Source organism: Pristiophorus japonicus, chromosome 8, assembly GCF_044704955.1.
Source record: "Pristiophorus japonicus isolate sPriJap1 chromosome 8, sPriJap1.hap1, whole genome shotgun sequence".
NCBI classification, from domain to species: Eukaryota; Metazoa; Chordata; class Chondrichthyes; family Pristiophoridae; genus Pristiophorus; species Pristiophorus japonicus.
Window position 1 is genome coordinate 159,729,553 of NC_091984.1, and position 19,458 is coordinate 159,749,010.

The following is a 19,458-nucleotide window of genomic DNA, read 5'->3' on the forward strand; positions in this document are numbered from 1 at the left end:
TAACCTCAAATTTATGGAGAACATAAGAACAGCAGAAATAGGAGGAGTAGGCCATTTGGCTCCCCGAGCCTACTCTGCCACTTAATAAGATCATGGCTGATCTGATCATGGACTCATCTGATCATGGACTCATCTGATCATGGACTCATCTGATCATGGACTCATCTGATCATGGACTCAGCTCCACTTCCCTGCCCGCTCCCCCTAACTTAGAACTAACGTAGAACTAGGCAGGCTGGCCAGGAGTGTGTTGGAATAATTTGTCACCATCCTCCGCCTGCTCCATGACAACATGCAAGCCGTGATCCTTATCAATGGATCCATTACAGACTCAATCCACGTCCAGAACCGGGTCAAACAGGGCTGTATCATTGCCCAAGTCCTCTTCTCAATCTTCCTCGCTGCCATGCTCCACCTCACAATCAACAAGCTCCCCGCTAGAGTGGAACTAAACTACAGAGCCAGCAGGAGCCTGTTCAACTTTCGTCGACTCCAGGCCAGGTCAAAGACCATCCCAACGTCTGTCGCACAAACAGAGGCTGATCTCCAAGCCAGTCAATGTATTTACTTAGACGTACGAAAACATGGGCCTTACGCTAAATATCCATAAGACAAAGGTCCTCCACCGCCCCCCCAACCCAAGTCATCAAGATCCATGGCACGGCTCTGGACAACGTGGACCGTTTCGCATGCCTCGGGAGCCTCTTATCAACAACAGCAGACATTGACAACGAGATTCAATACCGCCTCCAATGCGGCAGCTTTCGGCCGCCTGAAGAAAAGAGTGTTTGAAGACCAGGCCCTCAAATCCACCACCAAGCTCATGGTCTACAGGGCTGTAGTAATACCCGCCCTCCTGTATGGCTCAGAGACATATACAGTAGACACCTCAAGTCGCTGGAGAAATACCACCAACGATGTCTCCGCAAGATCCTGCAAATCCCATGGGAGGACAGACGCACCAACGTTAACGTCCTCGATCAGGCCAGCATTGAAGCATTGAGCATGCTTGATCAGCTCCGCTGGGCAGGCCACATCATTCACATGCCAGACACGAGACTCCCAAAGCAAGCGCTCTACTCGGAACTCCTTCACGGCAAGCGAGCCAAAGGTGGGCAGAGGAAACATTACAAGGACACCCTCAAAGCCTCCCTGATAAAGTGCCACATCCCCACTGACACCTGGGAGTCCCTGGCCAAAGACCGCCCTAAGTGGAGGAAGTGCATCCGGGAGGGCGCAGAGCACCTCGAGTCTCATCGCCGAGAGCATGCAGAAACCAAGCGCAGGCAGCGGAAAGAACGTGCGGCAAACCAGTCCCACTCGCCCCTTCCCTCAACGACTATCTGTCTCACCTGCGACAGGGACTGCGGTTGTCGTATTGGACTGATTCCGAGGGACTGCCTATGATGATGATGGAAGTGAAGTCTAGAAGTGATAGAGACACAAATGAGGGTTCCGGCAGCAGATAATTTGTGGTAAGCACGGAGATGGGCGATATTACGAGGGTAGAAATGGACGGTCTTCGTGATAGATGGATTTGAGGTAGGAAGCTCAATTCGTGATGAAATCTGACACCAAGGTTGCGAACAGACTTGGTCAGCCTGAGACAGTTGCCGAGGAGAGAGATGGAATCAGTGGAAAGGGAATGGAGTTTGTGGCGTGAACAGAGGACAATAGCTTCAGTCTTCCTGATAGTTATTTGGAGGAAATTTCTACTCATCCAGTGCTTGTAGTCAATCAATCTTAGGCAGTCCCTCAGAATCGAGGAAGACTTACTTCCAATCTTAATGAGTCCTTAGGTTGCTGAACAGTCCAATACGAGAGCCACAGTCCATGTTACAGTTGGGACAGACAGTCGTTGAGGGAAAGGGTGGGCTTGCCACACGCTCTTTCCGCTGCCTGCGCTTGTTTTCTGCATGCTCTCGGCGATGAGACTCGAGGTGCTCAGCGCTCTCCCGGATGCTCTTCCTCCACTTAGGGCGGTCTTTGGCCAGGGACTCCCAGGTGTCGGTGGGGATGTTGCACTTTATCAGGGAGGCTTTGAGGGTGTTAGTATCTGTTAGTATAGAGATGATGGAGGGTTCGAGAGAGGTGAAGGAGAGGCAGACATGTGAAAACTCACGTCGTGTTGCTGGATGACGTCACTGAGGGGTAGATGAGAAATGGGAGGGTGTCAAGGGTCGATCCTTGGGGGACACAAAAGGTGACAGTGCGGGATCTGGACGGGCAGGTGAATTCAGAGTAAATCTCTAGAAGAAGAAATTTGTTTAAGGGTAGAAACCAATGTGATAAGAATTACATGGTGGGGGTGGGGAGGGGGAAATCGAATGGAGTGCATCAGGACTGGGAATTACAAGGAGTGGGGAGAGGGGGATTGAATGGAGTGTGTCAGGAGTCGGTGTTACGACCATTACTACCTCTGATTCATTTGAACGGCGTGGATTGAAAATCTCAGTGCAAACTGGTTAAATGTGCAGAGAAGATCGAACTAGGATCAAAGGAGGCAGCTCAGAAATGACAGACCGAGTTGGACAAAGATGATGAAATTTAAGAAGGATGAATGTAAAGCACTGCACATAGGAGGGGAAAAACATGAGACGGGCTGACTCCACGGATTACGTTGAAGGATGAAGCTGAGCAAGTCAAGGCCGAGTGCATTCGATGCTGAACATGTCCAAACGACAATGAGCAGCGATCGACAACGCCAGTGGAATGCTGAACGACACACCCAAGAGGGAGTCGGTCAAACTGTACAGAGCGGTGGTCACAGTGCACCTCAATCTCTGGTCGCTGAGGCACAAGGGAAACATTCAAGCTCTGATGGAAGTGTAGGGAAGAGGCATGAGGTTGATTGCCGGGATTAAAGTTCAGAGTGTTAAGGAAAGACTGGAGTGACTGAGGCTTTGCAGCCTGGAAAAGGAAGCTAAGTGAGAAGTGATCTTAGAGATCTTTCTGTCTCTTCTCGAACAAAGGTGTGACATTGGCTAATCTCCACTCCCACAGCACAATTGACATATTTGAAGACTGAATTAACCAACGCACAATATTTAATAACTTTGCCACACCTTCATTCTCCCACAATTAGACTTCCTTCGTCATCCCAGAGCACATTACTTTTCGGGGCCATGGGCAGCGTGGAGGTGTACTACTCCAGAGAGCAGCGCGAGCTGGTGCAGGAGGGCGACGGCTGTGAAGAGTGACATCATCAAGGTCCAGGTCGGTGATTGGAGCGTGGGCAGGTACAGCAGGAGCGGTGAGGTCGGGGCGAAGAAGCAGTGAGAGACTATGGAGAGACATGATCGGGACCCTGGGGAGGAGTCAGTGCGGGGGCAGCACGGGCCAGCCCACACTGCGATATGTGTGCGCTCTAGGTCCGTGCAGCAGAGCAGGTCTCCAGTCGTCTTGGGTAACCCTTGCCACTGGCATGCGGACAATGTGGCCCCGCCCAATGGAACTGGTCGAGTGTGGTCAGTGCTTCAATGCTGGGGATGTTGATCTGATTGAGAACACTGATGTTGGTGCATCTATCCTCCCAGGGGATTTGCAGGATCTTGTGAAGACATTGTTGGTGGTCAAGCCCGTGTGGTGGCTGGTGTGCAACGGCCACCCAACATTAAAAATAAATCCACGCACAGGCATCTTCCAACCTTCAGGATGTATTCCTTCATTGAAACACATCCTTTTTTTGGCATGGAAGCAAGTCATCCTCGTTTCGAGGGACTGCCTATGATGATGATGATGACTTTTATATGTTTAAAAAGAGCCCTTACCGTTTCATAGAATCCTACAGCACAGGATTCTGCCCGTTGTACCTGTCCCGGCTCTTTGAAAGAGCTGTCCAATTTAATCCCACATTCCAGTTTTCTCCCCGTAATACAGAAAATGAGTCCTCTTCAAGTACATGTCCAATTGCCCATTGAAAGTTCCTATGGAATCCGATTCCACCCCCCTTTCAGGCAGTGCAATCCCGATCTGAACAACCCTCTGTGTGAAGAAATGTCTTATTTCCCCTCTAGTGCTTTTGCCAATTATTTTAAATCTATGACCTTTGATTGCTGAGCCATTTGCCAGAGGAAACCGTTTCTCCTTATTGCTCTATTAAAATCCCTCATAAATTGTGACTACCTCCATTACATCTCCTCTTAACCTTCTCAGCTCAGAGAACAATCCCAGCTTCTCCAATCTCCACATAACTGAAGTCCTTCATCTCGGGCAAAAGTCCTCTGCATCCTCTCCAGGGCTTTGACATCACGTCGGTGCCCAGAATTGTACATAATTGCCTACAGTAGTTTGCTTTTATATTTTCCCACTAGCCTTTTTTCATATTTCCTTCTAATCTCCCATTTCACTTCCCCATTACACCATTTAAATTCCTCATGATTTTCTTTAGTATTGTTAGACCCAACTTTAACATATTTTAAGTTTCTTTGTAAGTTTCACTTTAGTTTTAATCTCTGTTTTTATCTATAAAGCTCTATTTTTTGATGCATCTTCTTTTCCATTATATTTATTTTGTACTCTACCCATCTGAGACGTGAAGATTTCCCACTGCGGTTTGCTAACTTTTCCTGCCTAGCTCTACCCTCTCCACAGGGGGGCGCTGATTTGGTTCGGTCGGAAGAGGTCCCTTCGGTCCGACCTTCCCTTGTTCCAGGACTTGCTCCAATGCCACAAGAACATCAACCCTTCCCTCCTGCACCAGCTCCGCAGCCACGGGACGTTCCTTCCTAATCGTTCTCTCCTTCACCTGTCCAGCACGGAGCACAGGGAGCAATCTGGAGATCACCACGCTTGAGGCGAGGCTTTTCAATCTGGTGCCTAACTTTCTCCCCGCCAACTCGAGTACTTCTATCCACGCCATAGCTCCCAATATTGACCATGTCCTTTGGCTGCTCTCCCATCCACTCTCCATAACCAGAACTTTTTTCAACTGTTCCATCATGCCCTTTAACCCCGGAGCAAGTCAGCAACATACAATTCAGGACTACACATCAGGACACATCAAATCAGGAATGCAAGAAACATAATCCATACCCCTGACTAGCAAGTCCCACTCCATCATTGTCGAATACTAGTCATACCAGACGATAAATTCTCCTGTTATTACCACTATCCTAATCTTGTAGAATACTATCCATATCCCAGACTATAAATTCTCTCGTTACTACCACTATCCGAGTCTTGTAACCTACCTTTGCTCCATGGTGCCACAATGTTGCTGAGGCATTACCACAATCCATCTCACTCCTGCCCAACAATGTCCAATAGTTAGTTCCAGTAACTTGGGTTCCCTGCACCGACAAGTCCTGTCTCCCCCTACTGCCCCACGAATGGTCACCTCCTGCTCTCTGTGCAGCATTACCTCGAGTGACCACATTCAGCACACGATCCAGAACCTCCTCATCCTCTCTGCAGATGTGGAGATGCAGCCAATCTCCCCTTCAACAAACAGACAGGCCGTCGGCTCCGGAGACTCCATTTTCTGATACTTGGTGTAAAGGTGCAGCCATTGGATGCACTGAGGATCCATGGCTAACTCCAAACACATCACCAGGGTTCTCTGCCCAGCCATCTTCCTGCCACCAAATTCAAAATGTAGTTAATTGTTTGCCTGAACTCCAACTGGACCCAAACTCTCGGAAGAATCAAACTCAGGTTACTCACTTCATGCAAGGATTATAGGAAATTAAACTCCGCTCCAGCTGCACCTCCTGTTGAGGGTAAACTCCAACACACTTCGAGCCTTTCACACTGCAAGGATCACTGCTCAGCTCACACTGATACTGTCTTAACTTACACAATAGGCCAACTGTTAGAGAGGGGGAAAGCACAGCCAATCAGAGAACAACTAATCGCACCTCCTATTTAATGGCAAACCACACCATCTATTTACCCAATTAACCTATTATCAGCTTCAACCAGCCCATAGTTAAGTAATCAAGTAAACAAGCTTTAACATCTTCCAGTATTGAACAACTAAAATGAAGTCAATTTAAACTCAGAATGCAGCAAAATAAATAAATGTAAGTGTCATTATTTCTGTCCCAATTACTCCCCTCAGGCTAAACTCCACACACTTCTGGCTTTTCCCACTGCACTAGCCTCTCACAGCTCAAGACTCACATCAGGAAGCTACTCACACGAAGAGTGATTCACAACGTGGAATGGACTTCCTGCTATAGTGGAGATGAGGATCTCGGAATCGTTTCGGAAAGAATTAGATACTGGAATGCAGGGAATGTAGGAGCTGTTTGGATAGCTGAACAGAATGGCCTTCCTCATCTGTATTAATCTTGTGACAACAGGAAAATAAATGTAACCATTACACTGCCAAATCCAGATATGTAGGGTTAAGCTCTCAGCTCTTGGAAGGATGTATCAAGCCCTGGTATTACAATGAGGAAGCTAGTCAAAGTTCAGGAACTGCTTTATTATTGTAACATTATCCCTAAGCTTAAAAATAAACATGATGGTTTCCTGCTGATGTCCCCGACGTCGGCAGTGCAAGAGTCACAGTCATTCTTATAAGCAGCCCTGTGCTACTGCCGCTGAAGTGGCAATGCGTTCACCAATCAGTTGCTTATAGCAGGCCGGGGAGCGAAAGGAACAGCGTGACGGCCTGGCCCAGCAGGCTGAGTGGTCCCCGGCCTGCGAGCACCATCGGAGCAGGCCGGGGAGCGGAAGGAGCAGCGTGCTGGCGTACCACTCCAGGGAGCAGCACGTGCTGGAGCAGGAGAGCAACAGCAGCGAAGAGGGACGTCACCAAGATCCAGGTCGCTGATTGGAGTGAGGGCAGGTACATCAGGAGCGGCGAGGTCAGGGCGAAGGATCAGCGAGTGATCATGGAGTGATGTGGTCGGGGCCCAGGAGAGGCGAGGGCCCAGGGGCAGCACGGGCCAGCCCACACTGCGATATGTTTGCGCACTAGGTCCGTGCAGCAGAGCTGGTCTCCAATCGTCCTGGTTAACCCTTGCCACTGGACCAAGACCTTGCTCTGTCAAGCCCGTGAGGTAGCTGGTGTGCAATGGGCACTCCACGTTAAAAAAATCCAACTACAGGCATCTTCCACCCTTCAGGATGTAGTTCAGGATCTCAAATATTACATCCTGCTTTGAAACACCTGTGAACTTTTTGACATGGAAGCAAGTCATCCTCGACTCGAGGGACTGTCTATGATGAAGGTGATGATTATAGGAAGAAAAGAGTTCCATTTTCCTCACCGACAGAGCATACAGCTTTAGATGGGCTATGTAAAGTCCTTACTCTACAGTATGAAATAACACAAGGCACATTCTGGGGACAAGGTCATTCTATGACCGTAACTCTTTATTTGCAGGACTCCAAAGACAATGACCCTGCGTCGGACCTCCCTTTTTATACCTGAGTGATCAGGTAAGGAGTGTTTTCCACAAGTTCATCCCTTGTGGTCAAAGTGTGCATCTAGGTTGAATGTATGCAGTAACACAGTGGTGTTACATTGTGGTTACATACATGACATCACCTCCCCGCCGCCCCCCCCCCCCCCGAAAGTCTTACTGGGATCATAGGTTTAGTCTTTCAGGTGGTCTACGCTCCCTAGTGGAGCGCCGCAGTTGGGGTTCTGGTTGTTGGACACTGACGTCAGTGTCTGTCACCTGTGGTGATTCCGGCCTGACCGCAGGGACTGTGCATTCTTCTGATTGCTCTTGTTGCTCATTCACTGACGGTGTTGTGAGCTCCATCTCATGATCTTCTTCAGGTTCCTCCGTGTCAGTGCTGAACCTTTTTTTTACCTGGTCCAGATGCTTAAGGCATATCTGACCATTGTTGAGTTTTACCACGTAGACCATATTCCCCTCTTTGTCAATTACCGTGCCCTCAAGCCATTTGGGCCCCATGGCGTGATTGAGGATGAATACAGGATCATTTATTTCTATACATCTCCCCCTCGAATTACAGTCATGGTACTCGTTTTGTGACTTGCGCTTGCCCTCAACTATGTCGGTCAGGACTGGGTGAATGAGGGACAACCGAGTTTTGAGTGTCTGTTTCATTAGTAGCTCTGCGGGCGGGACCCCAGTGAGCGAGTGCGGTCGGGATCTATAGGCCAGCAGGAGACACGATAGGCGGCATTGTAGGGAGAGTCCTTGAATCCTTGAATCCTGAGCATACCTTGCTTAATGATTTGGACCGCACGTTCCGCCTAGCCGTTGGAGGCCGGCTTGAACGGCGCAGCCCTGACGTGGTTGATGCCATTGCCCGACATAAACTCTCGGAATTCGTAGCTTGTGAAACACGGGCCGTTATCACTAACCAGGATGTATGGCAAGCCATGGGTTGCAAAGATCGCACGTAGGCTTTCCACAGTGGTGGATGACATGCATGAATTCAGAATGATGCACTCGATCCATTTCGAGTACGCATCTACCACAATAAGGAACATCTTTCCCATGAACTTGAATGCGTGACCATGGCCTGGTGGGCCAGGGCCACGGGCTGAGCGAGGCTTCCCTGGAGGCATTACCCAGCTGGGCACACGTCGTGCACTTGCGAACACAGTGTTCCAGGTCTGAATCAATTCCAGGCCACCAAACGTGTGACCGGGCAATGGCCTTCATCAGCACAATGCCTGGGTGCTCGCTGTGGAGTTCCCTGATGAATGCCTCCCTGCCCTTCTGGGGCATAACTACCCGGCTGCCCCATAGTAGGCAGTCGGCTTGGATGGAGAGCTCATCCATCCGTCTGTGGAACGGTCTGACCTGCTCAGGGCATGCTCCGTGTGCGGGCGCCCAATCCCCAGTCAGGACACATTTCTTAATCAGGGATAGGAGGGGATCTCTGTTTGTCCAGATTTTGATCTGGCGGGCTGTGATGGGGGAGCCTGTGCTGTCAAAGGCATCGACAGCCGTGACCATCTCGGCACTTTGCTCCGTTGCCCCCTCAGTGGTGGCCAGTGGAAGCCTACTGAATGCGTCAGCGCAGTTTTCAGTGCCGGGCTGGTGCCGGATGGAGTAGTCATAAGCAGCCAGCGTGAGAGCCCATCACTGTATGCGAGCTGATGCGTTGGCATTGATAACAGCCTTGCTGTCTGACAACGGGGATAACAGCTTGTGGTCCGTCTCTAATTCAAACTTCCTACCAGAGGTACTGATGCATTTTCTTTACACCATAGACACATGCAAGCGCTTCCTTCTCGACCATCCCATATCCCCGTTATGCCTGGAGGCATAAGCCACAGGTTGTAGTTGACCCTCAGCATTGCCCTGCTGCAACACGCACCCAACCCCATAGGACGATGCATCACATGTCAGAACTAATTTTTAACAGGGGTCGTTTGAACAAAGTAGGTTTCGCGCCCGATCAAAAGCCCGTTCCTGACAGTCCCCCCAAAACCAATCGCAAACCTTACGCAGGAGCACGTGTAGCAGCTCCAACAATGTGCTCAAGTTTGGCAGAAAGTTCCCGAAATAGTTCAACAGTCCCAGGAATGAACGCAACTCCGATGTGTTGCAGGGCCTGGGTGCTCGTCGAATCGCCTCTGTTTTGGATTCGGTGGGCCGAATCCCATCTGCAGCAACCCTCCTGCCCATAAACTCAACCTCAGGAGCTAAGAACACACATTTAGACTTCTTGAGTCGCAGACCTACCCGGTCCAGTTGGCGGAGCATCTCCTCCAGGCTGTGGAGGTGTTCCTCTGTGTCTCGACCCGTGATGAGGGTATTGTCCTGGAATACGATCGTTCCAGGAATGGATTTAAGCAGGCTTTCCATGTTTCGTTGAAAAATCGCAGCCGCTGATCGAATGCCAAACGGGCACCTGTTGTAAACGAACAGTCCCTTGTGCGTGGTGATGGTGGTCAGTAGTTTAGATTCGTCGGCCAGTTCCTGGGTCATATAGGCTGAAGTGAGGTCCAACTTGGTGAACAGCTTGCCGCCTGCCAGCGTGACGAAGAGGTCCTCCGCTCTCGGGAGCGGGTATTGATCTTGTAGGGACACCCGATTGATGGTGGCCTTGTAGTCGCCACAGATCCTGACAGAGCCATCCGCTTTTAGGACGGGAACGATGGGGCTCGTTCAGTCGCTGAATTCAACAGGCGAGACGATGCCCTCTCTCAACAGCCGGTCCAATTCGTTCGATCTTTGCCCACATCACATACGGCACCGCTCTGGCTTTGTGGTGCACTGGCCTGGCATCCGGGGTGATGTGTATCACTACTTTATTGCCTTTGAAAGTCCCGACGCCAGATTGGAAGAGTGAATCAAATTGTTGTAGGACTTGTGAGCACGAACTTCGCTCCATCGAGGACATTGCGTGAACATCCCCCCATTTCCAGTTCACCTCGGCTAACCAGATCCTCCACAAGTGTGGGACCATTGCCCGGGACAATCCAGAACGGCAGCCAATTCACTAACCCATTGTGTGTGACAGCCAACATTGCACTGCCTAGCACCGGAATAATTTCTTGAGTGTAAGTCCGTAATTGTGTCTCAATACGTGCTAATTTGGGTCTACTGGCTTTAAGTGACCATAGCTTCTCAAATGGCTGAACGCCCATGAGTGACTGGCTGGCCCCAGTGTCCAGCTCCATGCGTATTGGGATACCGTTTAATAAAACCCTCATCATCATTGGTGGTGTTTTGGTGTATGAACTGTGAATATTCGCCACATGGACCCGCTGAACCTCGGCGTCCCATCGATTTGCCCCAAAAGTCATCCTGCCTCAAAGAACCCTCTTCTGGTCCATCTGCCTCATATATTAGTCTGGTTGCAGACTTCCTGCACATTTGAACTCAGTGGCCACTGAGATTGCAGTTCCTGCAGACAAACTATTGAAATCTACAAGATCTGGCTGAGTGTTTTCCCCTACACCTCCAGCATGAGTTAAAGTTTCCATTGTTGGGAACAAAGGGACTTTGGCCAGGCATTCAGCGCTGACTGTCCCTTTGACTACTCTTAAGTACTCTATTAGTGGGTGTCAATGGCCCCATCCCGGGCCGCACTGTCCACTGTGATGGCGTGAATGTCCGTTCAGCCTGCCATTGTCTCTGCTAAAGTCCTACTCTGGGTCTATTGCTGCCTGGGGAGTGTCGGACTGCCCCTGCCTGCCTGCGGGGCTCTGAGTCGCATTGATAATGTTGACTCCCTGATCCATTAGAGGCAGAATTGCGCGCATATATTATTTTCGACTCTTCCTCCCCTGCCATGAAAGTTTGAGCTATCAACGTCGCCGCTTCCAAGGTCAAATCCTTGGTCTCAATTAATTTGCGGAAAATTCCCGCATAACTGATGCCCTCGATAAAGAAGTCCCTTAGCATCTCCCCGCTGCAGGCGTCTGTGAACTTTCAGAGGCTGGCCAAACGGCGGAGGTCCGCTACGAAGTCCAGTATGCTCTGTCCTTCATGACGTCAGTGGGTGCAGAATCTGTGTCGGGCCATATGTATGCTACTCGCGGGTTTGAGGCGCTCCCCGATCAATTTGCTAAGTTCTTCAAAGGTTTTGTCCGCCGGCTTTTCGGGTGCTAGTAAGTCATTCATTGAGCGCTTAAGTCTTTGGTCCGCAGCTGGTCAAAAGCTGAGCCCTTCGCTTGTCGGCCGCTGCATGCCCCAGCCATTCTTTCGTAACGAAGCTCTGCTGAAGCCTTTTGAAAAAATCGTCCCAGTCTTCCCCAACACAGTACCGTTCCTCTGTGCTACCAGTGGCCATTCTCGTGGGTCGTGAATTCCCGTTTCTCGTCGCCAATGTAAAGTCCTTACTCGACAGTATGAAACCACACGAGGCACATTCTGGGGACAAGGTTACTCTGTGACCGTAGCTCTTTATTCACAGGACTCCAAAGACAATGGCCCTGAGTGCGACCTCCCTTTTTATACCTGTGTGATCAGGTAAGGAGTGTCTCCCACAAGTTCACCACTTGTGGTCAAGGTGTGCATCTAGGTTGAGTGTATACAGTAATACAGTGGTGTAACATTGTGGTTACATACATGACAAGCTATCCTTAGGTCTGAGCGCAGTGACATATTCAAGGATAAGCCTGTCACGATAAACCTGGCAACGACAGATCCATGAGTAGATCCAACTACAGATCCATAAGTATCAACAGACCAGTTAGCCTGATCACAGGAATCATAAAATGATAGAAAGATGCAGTTTTTAGCGCCTTTCATGACCATCGGATGTCCCAAAGCGCTTTACAGCCAATGAAGTACTTTTGAAATGTAGTCACTGTTATAATGTGGAAAACGCGGCAGCCAATTTGCGCTCAGAGCTGTTTGTGGGAGCTTGTTGAGCGCAAATTGGCTGCCGTGTTTCCACATTACAACAGTGACTACACTCCAAAAGTACTTCATTGACCAGATAATCTGTTTTTGTTATGTTGTTTGAGGGATAAATATTGGCCAGAACATCGGGGATAACCCCCCTGCTCTTCTTCGAAATAGTGCCATGGGATCTTTTACGTCCACCTGAGAGAGCAGACGGAGCCTTGGTTTAACGCCTCATCCGAAAGATGGCATCTCCGACAGTGCAGCGCTCCCTCAGCACTGCACTGGAGTGTCAGCCTCGATTTATGTGCACAAATGGAACAATCATCAGAAGCAAAATATAAGATTACCTATATAAGAACATAAGAATTAGGAATAGGAGTAGGCCATCTAGCCCCTCGAGCCTGCTCCGCCATTCAACAAGATCATGGCTGATCTGGCCGTGGACTCAGCTCCACTTACCCGCCCGCTCCCCGTAACCCTTAATTCCCTGATTGGTTAAAAATCTATCTATCCGTGATTTGAATACATTCAATGAGCTAGCCTCAACTGCTTCCTTGGGCAGAGAATTCCACAGATTCACAACCCTCTGGGAGAAGAAATTCCTTCTCAACTCAGTTTTAAATTGTCTCCCCGTATTTTGAGACTGTGCCCACTAGTTCTAGTCTCCCCGACCAGTGGAAACAACCTCTCTGCCTCTATCTTGTCTATCACTTTCATTATTTTAAATGTTTCTCTAAGATCACCCCTCATCCTTCTGAACTCCAACGAGTAAAGACCCAGTCTACTCAATCTATCATCATAAGGTAACCTCCTCATTTCCGGAATCCAGCCTAGTGAATCGTCTCTGTACCCCCTCCAAAGCTAGTATATCCTTCCTTAAGTAAGGTGACCAAAATTGCACGCAGTCCTCCAGGTGCGGCCTTACCAATACCCTATACAGTTGCAGCAGGACCTCCCTGCTTTTGTACTCCATCCCTCTCACAATGAAGGCCAACATTCCATTCGCCTTCCTGATTACCTGCTGCACCTGCAAACTAACTTTTTGGGATTCATGCACAAGGACCCCCAGGTCCTTCTGCAACGCAGCATGTTGTAATTTCTCCCCATTCAAATAATATTCCCTTTTACTGTTTTTTTTCCCCAAGGTGGATGACCTCACATTTTCCGACATTGTATTCCATCTGCCAAACCTTAGCCCATTCGCTGAACCTATCTAAATCTCTTTGCAGCTTCTCTGTGTCCTCCACACAACCCGCTTTCCCACTAATCTTTGTGTCATCTGCAAATTTTGTTACACTACACTGTCCCGTCTTCCAGATCATCTATGTATATTGTAAATAGTTGTGGTCCTAGCACCGATCCCTGTGGCACACCACTAACCACCGATTTCCAACCCGAAAAGGACCCATTTATCCCGACTCTCTGCTTTCTGCTCGCCAGCCAATTCTCTATCCATGCTAATACATTTCTTCTGACTCCGCGTACCTTTATCTTCTGCAGTAACCTTTTGTGTGGCACCTTATCGAATGCCTTTTGGAAATCTAAATACACCACATCCATCGGTACACCTCTATCCATCATGCTCGTGATATCCTCAAAGAATTCCAGTAAAGTAATTAAACATGATTTCCCCTTAATGAATCCATGTTGCGTCTGCTTGATTGCACTATTCCTATCTAGATGTCCCGCTATTTCTTCCTTAATGATAGCTTCAAGCATTTTCTCCACTACAGATGTTAAACTAACCGGCCTATAGTTACCTGCCTTTTGTCTGCCCCCCTTTTTTTAAACAGAGGCGTTACATTAGCCGCTTTCCAATCCGCTGGTACCTCCCCAGAGTCCAGAGAATTTTGATAGATTATAACGAATGCATCTGCTATAACTTCCGCCATCTTTTTTAATACCCAGGGATGCATTTCATCGGGACCAGGGGACTTGTCTACCTTGAGTCCCATTAGCCTGTCCAGCACTACCCCGCCTAGTGATAGTGATTGTCTCAAGGTCCTCCCTTCCCACATTCCTGTGACCAGCAATTTTTGGCATGGTTTTTGTGTCTTCCACTGTGAAGACCGAAGCAAAATAATTGTTTAAGGTCTCAGCCATTTCCACATTTCCCATTATTAAATCCCCTTTCTCATCTTCTAAGGGACCAACATTTACTTTAGTCACTCTTTTCCGTTTTATATATCGGTAAAAGCTTTTACTATCTGTTTTTATGTTTTGCGCAAGTTTATTTTCGTAATCTATCTTTCCTTTCTTTATTGCTTTCTTAGTCATTCTTTGCTGTATGAAAACAATAGAATTCTCGACTGAGAACGCAGCTTCAGAAAGGGTAGAATTTGTCTGGCCATTCACATAGGGCTTTCGTGAGGAGGCTGATGGGATTAAGCCATATGTTGTACTTTAGCCAGCCTTTCAAAAGGCCATTGATACAGTACCCATCATCATCATAGGCGGTCCCTCGAACGAGGATGAATTACTGCATGTAGATTGGGTTAACCAAACTGGTAGCAATACGGTGGAGGAGGATTTCCTGAAGTGTATTTGGGATGGTTTTTTGGACCTATATGTGGAGGAACCAACTAGAGGGCTGGCCATCCTCGACTGGGTGATGTGTAATGAGAAAGGACTAATTAGCATCTTGTTATGCGAGGCCCCTTGGGGAAGAGTGACCATAATATGATAGAATTCTTTATTAAGATGGAGAGTGACACAGTTAATTCAGAGACTAGGGTCCTGAGCTTTAGGAAAGGTAACTTCGATGGTATGAGACGTGAATCGGCTAGAATAGACTGGCAAATCATACTTCAAGGGTTGACGGTGGATAGGCAATGGCAAACATTTAAAAATCACATGGATGAACATCAACAATTGTACATCCCTGTCTGGAGTAAAAATAAAACGGGGAAGGTGGCTCAATCGTGGCTAACAAGGGAAATTAAGGATAGTGTTAAATCGAAGAAAGAGGCATATAAATTGGCCAGAAAAAGTAGCAAACCTGAGGACTCAGAGAAATTTAGAATTCAGCAGAGGAGGACTAAGGGTTTAATTAGGAGGGGGAGAATAGAGTATGAGAGGAAGCTTGCCTGGAACATAAAAACTGACTGCAAAAGCTTCTGTCGATATGTGAAGAGAAAAAGATTAGTGAAGACGAACGTAGGTCCCTTGCAGTTAGATTCAGGTGAATTTATAATGGGGAACAAAGAAATGGCAGACCAGTTAAACAAATACTTTGGTTCTGTCTTCACGAAGGAAGACACAAATAACCTTCCGGAAGTACTAGAGGACCGAGGGTCTAGTGAGAAGGAGGAACTGAAGGATATCCTTATTAGGCGGAAAATTGTGTTAGGGAAATTGATGGGATTGAAGGCCGATAAATCCCCGGGGCCTGATAGTCTGCATCCCAGAGTACTTAGGAAAGTGGCCCTAGAAATAGTGGATGCATTGGTGATCATTTTCCATCAGTCTATCGACTCTGGATCAGTTCCTATGGACTGGAGGGTAGCTAATGTAACCCCACTTTTTAAAAAAGGAGGGAGAGAGAAAACGGGTAATTATTGACCGGTTAGCCTGACATCAGTAGTGGGGAAAATGTTGGAATCAATTGTTAAAGATGAAATAACTGCGTAATTGGAAAGCAGTGACAGGATCGGTCCAAGTCAGCATGGATTTATGAAAGGGAAATCATGCTTGACAAATCTTCTGGAATTTTTTGAGGATGTAACTAGTAGAGTGGACAAGGGAGAACCAGTGGATGTGGTGTATTTGGACTTTCAAAAGGCTTTTGACAAAGTCCCACACAAGAGATTGGTGTGCAAAATTCAAGCACATGATATTGGGGGTAATGTACTAACGTGGATAAAGAACTGGTTGGCAGACAGGAAGCAGGGAGTCGGGATAAATGGGTCCTTTTCAGAATGGCAGGCAGTGACTAGTGGGGTGCCGCAGGGCTCAGTGCTGGGACCCCAGCTATTTACAATATACATTAATGATTTGGATGAAGGAATAGAGTGTAATATCTCCAAGTTTGCAGATGACACTAAACTTGGTGGCTGTGTGAGCTGTGAGGAGGGCGCTAAGAGGCTGCAGAGTGACTTGGACAGATTACGTGAATGGGCAAATGCATGGCAGATGCAGTATAATGTGGATAAATATGACGTTATCCACTTTGGGGGCAAAAACACGAAGGCAGAATATTATCTGAATGGTGGCAGATTAGGAAAAGGGGAGGTGCAACGAGACCTGGGTGCCATGGTGTATCAGTCATTGAAAGTTGGCATGCAGGTACAGCAGACGGTGAAGAAGGCAACTGGTATGTTGGCCTTCATAGCTAGGGGATTCGAGAATAGGAGCAGGGAGGTCTTACTGCATTTGTACAGGGCCTTGGTGAGGCCTCACCTGGAATAGTGTGTTCAGTTTTGGTCTCCTAATCTGAGGAAGGATGTTCTTGCTATTGAGGAAGTGCAGCGAAGATTTATCAGACTGATTCCTGGAATGGCAGGAATGACATATGATGAGACTGGATGGACTGGGCCTGTATTGACTGGAGTTTAGAAGGATGAGAGGGGATCTCATAGAAACATATAAAATTCTGACAGGACTGGACAGATTAGATGCAGGAAGAATGTTCCCGATGTTGGGGAAGTCCAGAACCAGGGGACACAGTCTCAGGATAAGGGGTAAGCCATTTCGGACTGAGATGAGGAGAAACTTCTTCACTCAGAGAGTTGTTAACCTGTGGAATTCCCTACCACAGAGAGTTGTTGATACCAGTTCATTAGATATATTCAAGAGGGAGTTAGATATGGCCCTTATGGCTCAAGGGATCAAGGGGTATGGGGAGAAAGCAGGAAAGGGGTATTGAGATGGATGATCAGCCATGATCTTATTGAATGGTGGTGCAGGCTCGAAGGGCCGAATGGCCTATTCCTGCACCTATTTTCTATGTTTCTATGTTTCCATGAGAGTTCACAGATGTTTCAACGAAGGGCCCGATGTTCCAGTCCTGAACTCCAGTTGAGGGGGTGGAAGATGTCTGTGCATGGATTTTTTTAACGTGTGGTGACCGTTGCACATCAGCCACCACACGGGCTTGACAGAGCTCGGCCTTTATCCAGTGGCAAGGATTAACTAGGACGACTGGAGACCAGCTCTGCTGTACGGACCTAGCGCGCACACATATCGCAGTGTGGGCTGGCCCGTGCTGCCCCTGGGCCCTCGGCTCTTCTGGGCCCCGTACCCTCATTCGCCGCACCTTCGCTACGATGCTCCAGGGCCCGGCGCTCCAGCTCTATTTATAGCCCCGACCTGCGGTGGTATTCTCACACAGGTCAGGGCGGCCCACAATACAATACCACAAACTAAGGGCAGGGGATATCACAGGTAGGTCATAGACATGGGTGACTAACTAAAGGGATGGAAGCATAAAGGGAGTTAGGTCACAATTGGCGAGGTATTCCAGGGGTGTGTGCTGAGAACCTACCTGTTTCTGATATTCATAAAAACCTGGATGTGTAATCTCAATGCAAGGTAGCTAAATGCAGATTGTCCCAAACTGGAAGACGATGATGGGGGAAGCTGTGGGACAGGGTAAAGCGCCCAAGATAGTCAGAGACAAATGATGTTCAATACAAGGCATGTTGAAAGTAAAAGTAGGAAGCACGAGCTCTTCATGGATGAGATAGAACTTGCTGAGAGGGAAACAGACAGAGATCTAGGGTATCCGTTGACTCATCGTTCACCCATAATTAAATCAAATAAAGAGAGAAAGTAAGATTTACATTTATATGGCGACTTTCACTACCTCAGGGACTTCCCAAAGCTTGTCACAGCCAATGAAGTAATTTTGAAGTGTAGTCACTGATGTAATATGGGAAACAGTTGCCAATTTGTGCATAGCAATCTCCCACACACAGCAATTAAATCTGTTTTAGGTGTTGGTTGAGGGATATACATTGGCTAAAACACCAGGGAGAACTCCTGATATATTTTATGTTCATGCAAGAGGGCAGACGGGGCCTCAGTTTTAACATCTCATCCAAAAGACGACACCTCCGACAATGCAGCACTCCCTCAGTACGGCACTGGAGTATCAGCCTAAGTTTGATGCTCAAGCAGCTGGAGTGGTCTTGAACCCACAACCTTCTGGCTCATAGGAACATAAGAATTAGAAACAGGCATAGGCCATACAGCCCCTTGAGCTTGCTCTGACATTCAATAAGATCGTGGCTGATATATTGGCCCCAACTCCACTTTCCTGCCTGTTCCCCATAACCCTTGCCTCTCCTGTACTTCAAGAATCTGTCTATCTCAGCCTTGAACATATTCAATGACCCAGCCCCCACAGCTCTCTGGGGCAGAGAATTCCAAAGATTCACGACCCTCTGAGAGAAGAAATTCCTCCTCATCTCCGTCTTAAATGGGCGACACCTTATTCTGAAACTATAGCTTCTAGTTCTAAATTCCCCCAATCAGAGGCAATAGTGCTACCACTGAGCCACAGCTGATGCAATATAACCTTGGATCCTATAGTAAGATGAGTTGAGTTTACATTCCCAGCAATCGTGCTGTTGCTGTACAATTCTCTGCTCAGACCATACCTGAAAGTACATCCTGCAGCTCTGGCTATTCAAGTCCTGGAGGCAATGCAGAAAAGAGTAATCTACTGATCACTGGTATCAGAGGGATGAGATATGAGAAACTACTTCAACAGCTAGGGCTCTTCAGAGTCAAAAAGAACGTGTGAGGGGAGATCTAATAAGAGTTATACAAAATATAGACTCTACAGGATAAAGTAAACCCACATCAGTACTTTCAGGATGACCAAGGCAGCAACACAAGATTCAAGGTTGCGAGGTTAAGTTCAGAACAGATCTCAGAGGGTGATTAATAACCGGGATGGGTTACCAGGAAGATTGGCCGAGATCAAGACACTGGACTAATTTAAGAAACGGCTGTCACGAGAAGAGGGTAGGGTTGATATTCTGGCAGGCTGAGATCAAATGGTTATATGGGGCTCCTTCATCTGAAACTATTGTCGCATTTCATGACTTTGATAATTAAGGTATATCTGAATGGCTTGTTTTGATGAACGAGATATATTGATTTAACTCTTCATGTTAGAGGCACTTAAATTCATATGAATTTCAATGTCATGTCTGGATAACTAACCTTGTTCCACTTAGTACAGTGTTGCATTCAGCCACCGACAGCACAG

The 19,458-nt window shown here is 47.9% G+C and overlaps 1 protein-coding gene across 6 annotated transcripts in view; it reads right to left on the minus strand.

Annotated features, from left to right (window-relative positions):
• rabgap1l (RAB GTPase activating protein 1-like) overlaps positions 1–19,458 on the minus strand; it is a 626,729-nt gene that overhangs the window by 159,027 nt on the left and 448,244 nt on the right. Inside the window, exon 1 of one of the 6 annotated variants that reach the window (XM_070887467.1) lies at positions 5,363–5,415. The exons of the other annotated variants lie outside the window; for them this stretch is intronic. Coding sequence (XP_070743568.1) covers positions 5,363–5,377 — 15 coding nt within the window. The 5' untranslated portion in view covers positions 5,378–5,415. Of the gene's footprint in view, positions 1–5,362; positions 5,416–19,458 lie in introns of those variants that run through there. 6 annotated transcript variants of the gene reach the window in all.